This window comes from Amblyomma americanum, chromosome 4, assembly GCF_052857255.1.
Source record: "Amblyomma americanum isolate KBUSLIRL-KWMA chromosome 4, ASM5285725v1, whole genome shotgun sequence".
NCBI lineage: Eukaryota > Metazoa > Arthropoda > Arachnida > Ixodida > Ixodidae > Amblyomma > Amblyomma americanum.
The window spans coordinates 94,042,559-94,056,583 of record NC_135500.1 but is presented as its reverse complement, the minus strand read 5'-3'; the positions used below and the strand labels follow the sequence as shown (position 1 = coordinate 94,056,583).

The 14,025-nt window shown below is 51.6% G+C and overlaps 2 protein-coding genes across 2 annotated transcripts in view; one reads left to right on the top strand and one right to left on the bottom strand.

Annotated features, from left to right (window-relative positions):
• LOC144130257 (uncharacterized) overlaps positions 1–14,025 on the top strand; it is a 118,242-nt gene that overhangs the window by 20,517 nt on the left and 83,700 nt on the right. The window lies entirely within an intron of this gene.
• On the bottom strand, positions 9,251–10,616 carry LOC144130256 (uncharacterized). The gene is made up of 2 exons (XM_077664220.1): positions 10,402–10,616; positions 9,251–9,548 (listed from the first exon to the last, which is right to left on the bottom strand). Exons 1-2 carry the CDS (start codon positions 10,592–10,594, stop codon positions 9,301–9,303), a joined length of 441 nt encoding a protein of 146 aa, XP_077520346.1. The 5' UTR covers positions 10,595–10,616; the 3' UTR covers positions 9,251–9,300.

Sequence of the window (14,025 nt, the reverse complement as noted above, 5' to 3'; positions counted from 1 at the left end):
TTGTTGGGCCTGCAAGTCGTGGCAGCCGAGCAGGGTCGCCTCCCAGTCCTCCCGGGTTGGGTTGGGGATGGGGGGAATAGCGGGGTTGGAGGGGCAGGCCCAAACCATGTGATAGGTGTCAGAGGACACTGCACTACAGTGTGGGCAGCTGCCACTAAAGGAGGGGTCAAAATGTTTTAGCGCTGCCGGGCACAGCAATGTATTTGTGAGAAGGCGGAGAAGGAGCCGCTCATCCGCCTTCTTCAGGCCTTTACATGGACTAGGGTAAAGGCGATGACAATTTTGATAATATGTTGTAATATCTTTGAATGTATAGACCGGATTAAAATCGGGTTCCTGATCGGATGGGGAGGAGAAAACAGCCCGGTGAGAGAGCGCGCGGGCGGCTGCGTCTGCTGCCTCGTTTCCTGCCAACCCCTGATGAGCAGGGGCCCATATGAGGTAACGGTGTGCGGGGTCCGTATCCCGTATGCAATTTTGGTATATTCGATAGGCTAGGAAGGGAGTGCAGCCTTGTTCGACGTTCCGACAGGCCCCTCGCGAGTCGGTGATTATGTATTTTGAATTGGAATGTGAGGCCGCGAGAGCAATCGCGACCTCTTCTGCTTGTGTTACACTGCGGGCTCTGAAAGATAGGCCGTTAACTGTGTTGCTGTTGTGAACTACCGCGGCCGTGTACCATCCCCCGTGGTGAGGGCCGGAGGCGTCCACGTAGTAGACACCTGTTTTGTTGCCATAATATCGGGCTAGCGCTTCCGCTCGTGCCAGGCGCCGACCATTATGGTCTTCGTGTGACATGTTTGCTGGAAGAGGCCGCACGTGGAGGGCACGTCTCCACAGTTCCGGGATGCGAAACCTGTCTTCCATTGGAGGGGTGTGTTGGATATGGAATCGAGCAAGAAGGCGGCGACCCGACTTCGTTAGCGACAGGCGCGTGTACTGGTTTGTAAGGTGCGCCTCCCGGAGCTCCCGGAAAGTGTTCACCACCCCAAGAGCCATAAGCCGGCTGTTTGAAGTAGTGATGGGGAGGTCAAGGGCACGTTTAACAATTTTGCGAAGGATGACCTCAAGGGCGTCCTCCTCTTGTTTCCGTAGGTGGAGATAAGGAGTCGAATAGAGAATTCGACTAGTTACGAAGGCGTTTGCCAGCCGCAAGGCATCCTTACTTCGTAACCCTCCGCGTTTGTTGGAAACCCGGCGGACCATGCGGCCCACCTGGTCCCCCACCTTACGGAGTTTGGCCAATGCAGTGTCTGGCCGCCTGCGTTTTTGGATGTAGAGTCCGAGTACCCGTATCTCATCACTTTCGCGTATGGGACCACTCTCGAGGGAAAGAGATATTTTAGTTGTGCACTTCTGTGAGGGGCGGAGGTGCACAAATTCCGATTTTTGAGGGGAACATTGAAGACCGCAGCGGCGGGCGTAGCGGTCTACTATCGTCGCCGCTGTTTGCAGGCTGGTTTCAATGTCTCCTGTGCTGCCCTTTGTGGCCCACAGAGTGATGTCATCGGCGTACAGGGCGTGCTGCACGCCGGCGACACCACTCAGCTGGGCCGGCAGGTGCATCATGGCCAGATTAAAGAGCAGCGGGGAAAGTACCGCGCCTTGAGGGGTTCCCCGCGTGCCGAGTAGGTAAGGACCATGGTCTCTATCTTGAATTCGAATGTAGGATTGACGATCCAATAAAAATTGGGTAATGTATTGGAATGTGTTGAGGCCACAGTCGGTGTGACTTAGGTTAGTGAGTATGATCTCATGTGTTACATTGTCAAATGCCCCTTTAAGATCCAGGGCGAGTACTACCCGGTCATTATGGGGGCATTCGAGGGGGTCAAGGACTTCCCGATTGAGTTGCAGGAGGACATCCTGTGCGGATCTGTGTGGGCGGAATCCGAACATGGTGCTCGCAAAGACTTGTTTGTGTTCAAGATATGTAGATAACCGATCCCGCACCATCGTCTCCATTAGTTTGCCCACACATGAGGTGAGAGAGATGGGGCGGAGGTTATCTGTGTCAATTGGTTTGCCAGCTTTAGGAATAAAAGTCACCAAAGCCGTTTTCCATTCGATTGGCAGGGGGGTGTCCCCGCGCCAAATCGCATTGACGTATTCCAGGAGGGACTGGTATGCCAAGTCGGGCAGGTTCGTCAAAAGCTTGACGGTGACCTTATCCCGTCCTGGCGCAGTGCCCCGTTTCATTTTGGCGAGAGCCGCCCGCAGATCATGGAGCTGGAAAGGTTGATCCAGCTCCGTGTTCTCTCTGCCTGCATAAGAGTACGCAGATCCACGGGGGTCTTGGGCTGTACACAGATACTGGTCCCGAAGTTTCTGTGCCAGTTGAGTCGTGTTGCCAGGAAAATGGTGCATGGCTCGCTGCAAATGTTTTTGTGTTTCGGTTCGTGTTTGGGTTGGGTCGAGTAGGGCTCGAAAGTGACGCCAAGTGTTTCGGCTGGACATTTGTCGCGCGGCCGTGTTGCATCTATCTACCCAGTTGGAGTCGGCGAGTTGGGCCGCGTACTCTGCCGCTTTCTGGGTAAGCTCGGCAATTCGAGCTTTAAGCTTTCTGTTGTGTTTCTGGCGTCGCCAACGGCGGACGAGGCTGCGACGGGCTTCCCAGAGGTGTAGAAGGTGGTTATCCACGTCCGTGACCGCCTCTGAGAGCTGGATGTGTGTTTCATGCGAGGAAAGGTGTGCCAGCAGCTGTTGGGACCATGCTGTGTAGCCTTGCGCGGAAATGGGTGTATTATCAAGTGAGTTAAAATTTTGCCTGAATTTCGTCCAATCTGGGATATGGGCTTGTGTTCTGGGACGCTTGAGGGGGCGTGTGCGTAGTGTAGTGTTAATGATGCAGTGGTCGCTACCGAGGGTCTCCTCGGTGTTGAGCCAGTCTGCGTGTTGTATGTTGCGAGTGAAGGTTAAGTCCGGACACGTATCCCGTGTCACGGAATTTCCTAGCCGGGTTGGGTGGACAGGGTCCGTGTGGAGGGTGAGTCCCAACGTGGACGCAAGCTCGGCCAGCTTACGCCCGCGTGACTCCTCCTTGCGATATCCCCATTGCTGACTGGGAGCGTTAAAGTCGCCCACAATAAGCAGGGGATCGCGGCCCGCTACTCTTAGCGCGCGGCTAAAGAGGTCCGCAAAAGTCACTCGCTTTAGTTTGGGAGAGCAGTACACGTTGAGTATATGCAACGGTGGGTCCCTGCGGCGGACTGGTAGGAGGGTCACCATTACATAAGAGTACTCTAGTGGGAGGTCGAGATCCACTAGATTTGCTGTGTAGTCTTTGTGGACAAGAAGACAAGACGCGGGATCCTGTTGGAACGTCGTGTAATTTGAAATTGTGGCGCCCAGCCCTGGCTCTTGGAGGGCAACCACGGCTGGTAAGAACTCGAAATTTTCAAGGTAGAGGCGGAAATTGGCCCGCTTAGTGCGGTCCTTAAAGCCTCTACAGTTCCACTGTGTTATTGAAGTTGACATGGCTGAATTGGAGATGGCGGAATTCCTTTGATTAAAGTGTCTCGCCATTATTTAAAATTCTTGGGGGGGAGGAGGAGAGATTGGCTGCCTCAGAGCCAGCTACTTGCGCCATCAAGGGGGTGATGACGGAAGGAGCGGGGCAGTTGTCCTCATTGTCCGAATCAGTAATCAGACGGGTGAATTTTGAAGGGCGGGATACGTCCCTAATGGGTCCCGTCCGACGGAGGAGGCGGGGGTTGTCCGAGATGTGTTTTGAGACCACCGCGGGGACGGCAGATTTGACCTTTGTCAAGATCTGGTCCATGGCTGTCTCGATCATATATCGCAATTTAGAGGTTAAGCGCTCCTCCATCGCAGAGATGGCTGTCACGAGGGCAGGCGAGATCTCCGCGTCGCTCTCCATTGCGTCCGAGTTCTGCGGGCTCGGTGTGGCAGACGCCAATTTTGATTCTAAATTTTGAATTTTGTTCAGCAAAAGCTCATTCTGTGCCCGGAGCACGTCTATCTGTTTTTTGTATTCCGCGTCGAGTGCGGAGACGGTTACGGGGGAGGGTGAGGGATGGGAGGAAGAGGAGGCGATCTCAGCCCAGCTGCTCACCTGTTTGTGGTGTTGAGGCGCTGATGCCCGGGCGTCGGCAGCGCCAATTGTCTTGAGGGCCGGGAAGTGGCCAGTGTCTCTGCCGCTGGGCGGTGGAGGCGCCGTCTTCTTCCCGGGCGCTGGTTTCACCGACGGTGAAGAAGGTGACGATGTCTTGTGGTTGGTGCCGTGAGCACCACGCGGCGTTCCGCCACCGGCACCTGGTTTTGAATGACTTGGCTGCTTGCCAGGTCGCTGGTTTTTTGGCACCTCTGGGCGCTTAGCCTTGGGGCCATGCACCTTGAGCTGCCGGAATTTTCCCGTGCAGTCGCGGGAGTTGATAGAGTGGGCTTGCCCACAGACTGCACAGGACAGACTGCATTCATGCTGCGCCTTGACTCCGTCGACGGTCGGCGCCGTATGGCCACACAGGCCGCACTTTTCATCCGGGCAGGGGCAGGTGTCTGCTCGGTGGCCCACAGTGCCGCACCGCACGCAGGCCGGAATGGTTCTCTTGTACGGACGCACAAGGGTCACCTCAGAGTTGTAATGCACATATCGCGGCACCACTTTTCCCACGAAGGTGAGCGACGCGACGTCGGATTTGCCAAGCTTGCGGATATCGGCAAGCTCTCCAGCACGCCACTGGATCTTGTTTTGGAGGGACTCACTGGTCTCGTGCTTGGCCACGGTGATGACGCCGCGGCACAGGTCTCCAGTGAGTTTCAACTGGCCGTACATGGAGAGCTGGCCCTTCGGTGATGTTAGTTGAAAATCCCGCAGAAGCTTGTCCGCGACGTGCGGCTCTCTAGTGCCTGCGACGATCAGGTTTTGCTCCCATGTGGGGAGCAGGCTGAGGGATGCTGCGGCCTTGGCGCCCAGGTAGTCCGCGAACGCTGCTCCCAGCTCGCCATGTTGGTAGACATCCCTGAGAGCGACGGTCACCCGGGGCTTCAGGACGATGACGATGTCTTCTGGATGAAGACGCGGCAGTGGCTTTGGTTTCCAAGAGGGTCCGGTCTTAGACTGGGCCCCTCCGTGAAGCGCTGCAGCGCGCGCAGCAGCGCTGTGCCGTGTTGAGCGGCCTGCCGACGTGGCGTCCGCTTTCTTGGAGGCGGCGTCCCGCTTGCGGGAGCGGCGTTCCACTAGTTTGAAGAGCCTGGGGTTCTCGATGGGCGCAGAATCCGGACTCTCAGGCGTTGGAGCTGAAGGAACCTCGGACCAGGCCATGGCGTCCGGGTCGTAGCCGCGTTGTACTTTTTGGGCAGCCATCTTGACACGGGTGGGCGACTCACTCACGGCCGAGCGTCGGCGTAGGCGTTAGGCCTAGCGCCGTCGCTACGAAACGCAAGTGAGGATCGGCCCTAAAATGCGTAAATGTTGCCCCACCTGTGTGTGAGTGGTGTCCACAGGTAGCTGTCGACTTCGCGAACACAGACGCGGCTGTGTTGACGGGGTTCCGGCCGAGGAACCGTGGCTCCAGCCAAAAGTTGGTGGAGACGATGCGCTGTATGTCCACTCGCTTCGCGCGCTCACAGCGCCACCCTTAACGTGCACTGACATCGCACAGCACACGGGCGCCTTAGCGTTTTTCCTCCATAAAAGCGCAGCCGCCGCGGTCGGGTTCGAACCCGGGGACTCCGGATCAGTAGTCGAGAGCCCTAACCACTGAGCCACCGCGGCGGGGCCATAAAGGAGGTAGTGAAATGGTTTATGCTTTATGGGGGTTTAACGTGCCAAGGCGACTCAGGCTATGAGAAACGCCGTAGTGAAGGGCTCCAGAATTCTCGACCACCTTGGGTTCTTTATCGTGCACCGAAATCGCACAGTACACGGGACTGTAAATTTCGCCTCCATCGAAATTCGACCGCCGCGGCCGGGATCGAACCCGCGTCTTTCGGGTCATCAGCCGAGCGCCATAACCACTCAGCCACCGCGGCGGCTGGAGGGAGTGAAAGAAGAAATGAACTAGTGGTGCCGTAGTGGAAGGCTCCGGAATAACTTCGACCCCAGGTGCATGGAAGCGAAACGCAAAAGGTGCCCCTGTGCAGTTCTATGTATGTCAGTACATGTTCAATAACCCCAGGAGGTCAAAATTATTCCGGAGCTCTGCACTACTTCACCGCTTTATTCCTTTCATCTTTCACTCCCTCTTTTTATCCCTTCCCCTATGGCGCGGTTCAGGTGTCGGCTGAGATGTGAGACAGATACTGCGCCATTTTCTTTCCCCAAAAAAACAATTTTAATTTTTTTCGTGTCTCTAATTGGCCTAGGGAATACCTAGAAAAGTGAATGCGCGCGTTCGAAGCGGTTTTTGTTACGGCATGCCTTCGTCTCGTGTTACTACTTTGGAAATAAGAAAATTGGAGGGGACACTCAAGCTCTGCCTTGAGGGTATGACGCGAACGCGTAATAGGTTATGGATTCCCTACCTAGACCAACTTTCTAGTCGCTTTATTAGAGAGTTTTAGCTGACCGGGTTTACTGTCCCCTCAGCTCGCAGTTCCCAGCGGAGCCCCAGCGGATTATTCCTTTCATCTTTCACTCCCTCTTTTTATCCCTTCCCCTATGGCGCGGTTCAGGTGTCGGCTGAGATGTGAGACAGATACTGCGCCATTTTCTTTCCCCAAAAAAACAATTTTAATTTTTTTGGTGTCTCTAATTGGCCTAGGGAATACCTAAAAAAGTGAATGCGCGCGTTCGAAGCGATTTTTGTTACGGCATGCCTTCGTCTCGTGTTATTACTTTGGAAATAAGAAAATTGGAGGGGACACTCAAGCTCTGCCTTGAGGGTATGACGCGAACGCGTAATAGGTTATGGATTCCCTACCTAGACCAACTTTCTAGTCGCTTTATTAGAGAGTTTTAGCTGACCGGGTTTACTGTCCCCTCAGCTCGCAGTTCCCAGCGGAGCCCCAGCGGAGCGTCGCGCAAGAATAGTGTTTTAGCGCCGCGTGTTCCCCGTCCGCTCAAGCCAGGAGTCTTGTTGCGCCACCTAGTGATTGTAATTGGACCTACCAGAAAATGGTTATAAGCAAGACTGCCGAATTTATGAGGGAATAAAATAGTAATAGTTGATTACGCTTACTGTATAATTTTGGCAACAGCAGTGGTTTGGTTATAGCAGCAATGTTTTCGTATTACGAAAATTAGAGAAGTCTGCCATTGCGAGAGGCAAGTCATGACCACGCAAGCCATTCCTCGGAGCGCGTTGTCGTGAGTGTGTGTGATCGTTGGGAGCGCCTGCGAGCATCGCGTTCGAGTTTTCCCCGAGTTTCGTTAGTAGGTTATCCGACACCACCTGTTCGCGATGCCGGAAAGCATTCTGCAAGACCCGCTCCTACTCTCACAGTTGAAGTGGTCCGAAATAGAGGACTTGTTATGTCTAGAAGTCTTCGGACAAAATCGCCGAGGCCCGCTTTCCGTGCACGGGCTCATCAACATCGATACGGTGGACAGTGGGGTCTTTCGGACTGCGTTTAGATTTGAAAAAGACGATATACGCAGGCTGCAGAGGGCATTGCTAATTCCTGATGCGCTGACCACTCCGCAAAGGATGACAGTGCCCGGGGATGAGGCCCTTTGCATCACCTTACGTCGGCTTGCGTATCCGAACCGCCTCCGCGACCTCGAAGGCGTTTTCTGGCGGCACAGTTCGACTCTATCGTCTGTGACAAACACCATTCTTCAGCACCTCGAATAGAATTTCTCCCATCTCCTGGATGATGTCAACAACCATTCTTGGCTGAACACTGACACACTGGAGAGGTTCTCGCAGGTAAGGAGCAAAATGCAGCAAAACTGCCCAAATGATAATTGCTTACACAATCGCCCTACTGTTTTCAGGCCATTCACGCCAAAGGAGCCCCGCTGAGAAATTGTTGGGGATTTATCGACGGTACGGCGCGGCCAATTTGCCGGCCGTCTAAAGATCAAAAGATCTATTTCAGTGGGCACAAACGCGTCCATGCTCTCAAATACCAGGCAATCATGTGCCCGAATGGGATCATCTGCCAGTTAGACGGATTGCATCCAGGCAGCAAACATGACGCCGGTGAGTGTGAAAACTTCGGTGATAAAAACCGTAACAAGCATACAGTGTGTAACAAGCTGCTTCTAAGCCCGCAGCTTGGCGATCGGTTTTTCTGTGCTAATTTTGAGGTATGGTTTCTTTTTATACCCTTCCAGGTAACTTCGGGAAGAGCGATGTGTACAAAAAGTTGACGAGCCTGGTCAAAGGTCAAAGCTATTGCATATATGGAGACCCGGCGTACCCACTCAGGCCCCTCCTGATGAAGCCTTATGGCGGTGCCCATATAACACAACAGATAGCTTTCAACAAAGCCATGAGCACCGTGAGACAGGCAGTTGAGTTGGGGTTCGGGAAGATTGTTGGACTGTTTGCCTTTTGTGACTTCAAAAAGAACCAAAAGATCTACCGCCAAAATGTGCCAAAGATCTTCAAAGGTAGTGCCCTCCTCGCCAACTGCCACACATGTTTGTACAGTGCCCAGGTGTCACAGTACTTCGGCGTCGACCCCCCATCACTTGAAGTGTACCTAGCCCCTCGCTAATGCCACACTTCAGCATACAAATTTGGTGGTATTTGTCTGTTATACTTTTGTTTACAAGGTTCCCGCTGATGCACTGGGCCCCTCGAGCTATAGTCGGATACAACTCAAGGACGAAGTGGCTTTTCCCTGACAAAGGACCGCCTTCTAGCCAATGGCGTGGGCCGATTCTCATCAACCTGCCAGCATCACAATGCTAGGAGGGGACTATCCCCTTTCAACTCCCACTCCGTGTATTGCCGTGCTAGCAGACTCATGAGAATCGGCCGAAGCCTTTGCTTGAAGCGTGTCTTTTAAGGGGAAAAGCCGCTTCGTTCTTAAGTCGCTTCTAACTGTAGTTGTAAAAACAGGAATGAAGAGGTCACATTGTTTTCACCAGTGTACTTATACGTGACTACAAGCTAGAGGCCTGTGTACTGTGCGATGTCAGTGCAAGTTAAAGAACCCCAGGTGTTCGAAATTTTTTGCAGCTCTCTACCACGGCATTCATCATAGCTTCAGTTGCTTTGGGACGTTGAACCCCACAAACCACAACCACATCACTGCCACTTGTCAGCAGTAAATGAATATTCCATCAAGATTTACTGTGAATGATGGCCTGCACATATTGCAGGTGCTCTTGATAGTTGCACGAAAAATGGGCATGACCACCCACTCTTTCTTGCTAATTATTATTCAAGCCCCTGAGGTACTCTTTTCTTGAAAAAGTTGCTCAAGCCGGTCCAGGCGGGCAAGCAGGCGACTGTGTTCCTCTGCCCGGCGGTGTACATCAAGGCGGTGCCTCTCTTCTTCAAGAGCCACTTTCCTCTCGTCGAGGGCTAGCCGCTGTCTTGCTAGCGCGATCTCGTCTCTCCTCAGCTCATATTCGTAGTTTTCACGGCGGGCCAGGAGCTCCAAGCCCATTGCTTGTAGCCCTCGGACACCTGCCGGGATAACAAAAGGCAAATCTTAGTAATGTTTGAAAACACACCAGCATGAGGTCACACACCATAATTTAGTGCTCAAAAGTCCTCTGTGACTTGTAATGTACTCACCTTCTCAAACTAAAAAATGCATGTACAACATGGAACTGTAAACACACCAAAAACAAAAAAAGCTGCATACATACATGTGTACACCACCCCTTGGCCTGTATACTTTTGACGGGGTGTGTACAACCTTTGTCAAAGTGCTGTGTGGATGCTTATGCATAGGGTTTGGACAACAATTTTTATGTGACAAATACTCTGAGTTTTTTCAGTGTTTATTTCAGACGACAACTTTCTTTTCTTTCTTCAGCGAATGTTATATATTCGAGTAATGAAGTGCTGACTTTTTTTCGTTGATTTAATGTGCCAATCTTGTGTGCTCAAAACTCACTTGTAGTCTATTTCGGCGTTCACTTCGCACCAATTAATGCACAAATGGTAGTACTTGTAACTGTGCCTCATCTTTTGTGTACTACTTTTGAGTGTGTGTGTTGACTTCTTTTCCTAGTTGAAGTTTCGATAAATAAAACGAGTATGACAAGGTGCACATTACAATTTTGCCTGACCAAATCTGCAGCAGCTGTTTAGTGTGCATTTTTTGTTGCATTACGTCTAAATAGGAAATAATTACACATGCAAGAAAAAGTTTCAGTGTTTTAAGGTGTAGGACACAGGTTTCCAAGCATACAACACACAGCTCCCCCACAGTCGAAAGCGCCTCCTGCAACGGTAATATATGCTGAATTACTTGAGATTCCTACCTACTGCCCGCAAGCTGCTTGAGAGCACTGTGTAAGAGCTGTCTTACCTGTTGTCCCACCCCGCCGGCACAGCTGCTTTTCTTGTGGTTCTCGTGTGTTGCGCGTTCCAGACGCAACACTGGTGTTTATGAAGACAGCAGCTCCATTTTCACCACCTGTGTTGTCCTGCTGACCACTTTGTCGGGACAACGGGCTCTGTGGGGAGGGTGGTGGCCGCTTCTCAGACTCGTACAAGGTCATGAGCAGCTCTGAGGCTGCTAACCCACCCACTGCAAAAAAAGCACAGTGCCGAAAGTAAATTTGTGCTTCAAATAACAGATGCTTCGGTAATAAACTGGGATAGTAAGGAATAAAGGTAATTCACAGTTTGTAACTGTGTTACATTATGTACACATACGCCTTTAGCCAGCACATTTAGACCACATCGATATTCCTCGCGTGTTTGTATGCACTTCATAATCATTGCAGTCCTGCAAACACCTATTGTATGCCAAACAACATCTCAACATGCAGAACCTTGCACTCGAGGATTCGCGTAGGAATATGCGAGAGTAAAACTACACTTGCCATTCGTCTGACTGTCGTCGTTCTGGCTGGGCTCCGCAACAGACAAAGCAGAGTCCCTTACTCCCTGGGCCAACCGCATCTCAGAAGCGGCCGATATCGTTGCTGAGAGTGCTTTGCGCTTCACAGGTACCGATGCGTTGCCCTTCCTTGGCACAATTTTTGGCGTATGCGCAAATTCGCGCGCCATATCGGAGACTTCCTGGAGAAGCTGTTCCAACTCAATGTAGTCTTCTTCAGTGCCGGATCTGAGAAGGAAATACGAGAAGCGCCAGCTTGGTTATGTGTTCACGCAGGTCAGATAGTAGAAGTAGTAGTAAGTGCCGCAAGAAGAGGATTGCGCACGAACCTGTCCACTACAATCAACAGGATCACTACCACTGCCGCATGCGAATACAAGTAAACAGAGAGGGAAAAACAGATTAAAGGAAAATCCAAAATACACGGGCGCCGTAGCCGCCTCGTGCGCCGAAACGACTAAGTCGGCTGCGAGAAACCTAGACAAGTAACGCACATAATACTCCCACGCAACACAAAGCTATACCTCAAAACACATCAAGATTAAAACAAAACCACTTACTTTCTCAGGTTAGCTCGGTCTTGCTGCCTGAAATATCCAATGAGCAGGTCGACTCTGTCCCGCACGGCGCGTAGAGTCACTTTGCGTTCCACGGCGGCCTCTACGTTCTTCTGAACCCCGTGCCACATAAGCGGGTTTTGAAAAGGATTTAGTGACACCACCTCCCGCAAGAGGCACAGATCCTCGCTGATTCTAAACCTCCTTCGAGGTTTTCGAATCGACATGGGGTCCGTGCATTCTGCGGAAGGGGCTACACATGAGTCTGAAACACTTGCGCTGGCGGCCGCCATGTTAAATGTGTACGTTTGGTTCAGCTAGCGCGAGCCCAGAAGGCTTTGCGCGAGGCCCGCTCGCAGCGTCGCTCCGGTCTCCGCTTGGCTCGCGTGGGAGCGGGGCCGAGGAGCCCTTCCGCTCGCGCGCTCCCGCCTGAGCGTTTCGCGCATGAGCTGTAGCGCTCCCGCTAGTTCGCTGAGCGGAGCGGGCGCACAAACCCGCTCAGCTAAAACTCTCTAAATTATTCCTTCTGGGATTTTTCGCTCACGGCCAATGCCTTCGACGCCGCGTGAACGTGATGCTGCGGATACTACGTACGTTGAAAGGGGCGCGCGAAGTGACAAACCACGTAGAAGCGCTGCCAGGCCCCTTGCCGAAACGCGCAGGACTCAAGTTGCAGTCGTAGTTCGTCTGAACATCGTTCTCGACAAACCCGATGCCACGAACGTCAGCATAGCTTCAGCGCCGAACCAACGGGCAGCAAGCTTCGTGGTGAACGCGTCTTGGATGTGCGCTGCGTTGTTCGCCGCTCACCGCGTGATTCCTGCGTACTCCCACGGCCCCACTGCGCCCGAACGAGACGAGCGGGAGACGCTAGTGTTCCTGTATATGCTCCCGCATGGAGCAGAGTTGCGCGACTGTTTTCCTCGCGCCGCTCTTGACGCCATTCGCCGAGCGGCCGTCACGTGATTCCGCTGACGACGTCTGTTCCATTTTTAAGTGGAGGAGCCGATTTTCCTCGCCAGCCTCAGTACCCTCTCGGTTGCCATCGTGATCGGACGCGTCCGGTGCAGTACCCTCTCGGTTGCCATCGTGATCGGACGCGTCCGGTGCAGTCGGCTGCGGTGTGTTCCCGCCTTTTCCGTGCGCTCCAGTTGTATATATTTTTATAGTGTGCTGTGACGGCAGCCTGGTCTGTTAAAAATTACAGTTAAATTATAAATATAAATTATAAATTGTTAAGCAGACACGCTCAAACTCCATGCGGCGACTCATGTTTTCCAACAACAAATTATCTTTATTTTTGCTGAAATGCTACAAGTTCGAAATGAAAATGTGAACCAAGGTTTTGTTCCTAACCTAATCAACTGTACGTGACAGAGCATTTCTTATGTGCAGCCGCTGCTTATTCTGCTGCCACCTCCAGAATTTAGCAGAAATGGTTTGTTTTGTGAAATAAAGAATGTTTCACAAGCAAACTGTATGTGAAATTTTGTTCTAGTCCCAGTCTAATACACAGAAGTGGGAGGTCAGTCTCTCTACAAGAGAACAAGCTTTGCCTAGGCTATTTAACTATTTTATTTGTCAAGAATACACTTAAGGTTCCACTGACAAGTATGTTAACACTGGAGGAGAGGGGAACAAAAATAGCATAAAATACTTGAAAGCAAAATTGGTTATTCAGATAATTATTTTCCTTGACTAAAAGCATAGAGCAGTCCAAAACAAAGATATTTCAGAATGCAGTGAAGGTACATATACTTCACGTAGGTCAAGAGAAAACGCAATAGTGCTTAGGGTAAAACGAGCAAATAACAGCACGAGAAAGAGATACACATTACTTTTAGAGATCCTTTGAAACTAATAAAGAAGTACGGCACGTGATGTGTATGGCTTGAAAAGATGACCATGGCATAGGAAAAATGCAATGGAGGGCTAGAAGTCAGAGCAACAAATGATACGTATATTTTGTGAAAAATAGGCGCGCGAGTTTGCGATATCTGTGCCTTTGGTTGGCTAGATTTACTTGCGTGCAAAATGGATTGCTTTAGACTGCACGCATTCACATCGTATGCAGCGTGGCTTCACAAGCTTCGTGCAACATCGGCGGTCGCCACCCTATAGAATAATGTATTTAAATGTGGTTCTGCAGGGAGATGCATTACCGCACTACTCTTCATCGCACAACTCAGTAAGGTTTTTGATTATCAAGCATTTTTGAGCCATTAATGTCCGTACTGCGAGCTATCGCTGTCATTCCGCGATCTTTCTGTCATGCTGTATGATATTTTCGGCAAATCAGATTATTTTTCGGCGTTTTTCTCAACGACGTATCATGGGTTTAGCATCGATCCCTGAGCATTGAGACCGTAAAAGGAAAAAGGATGCCCGCAATCCAGCGTCGTTTGTAAGCTTTTAAAAAAAGCGAACTGCTCTACAACGCCAGCCCCGTCATGATCCCAGCGCCTATGCGCTCGAGGAGCTGCTTTCCCGCACAGCTTGGAACAAAATGGTGGACCTTCGCGCAACTCTG

Coding starts and splice junctions, on each gene's coding strand:
- LOC144130256 (XM_077664220.1), bottom strand. CDS start 10,594: ATGACCTTGTACGAGTCTGAGAAGCGGCCACCACCCTCCCCACAGAGC. Junction 9,549..10,401: donor CCGGCGGGGTGGGACAACAG/GTAAGACAGCTC, acceptor TTATCCCGGCAG/GTGTCCGAGGGCTACAAGCA.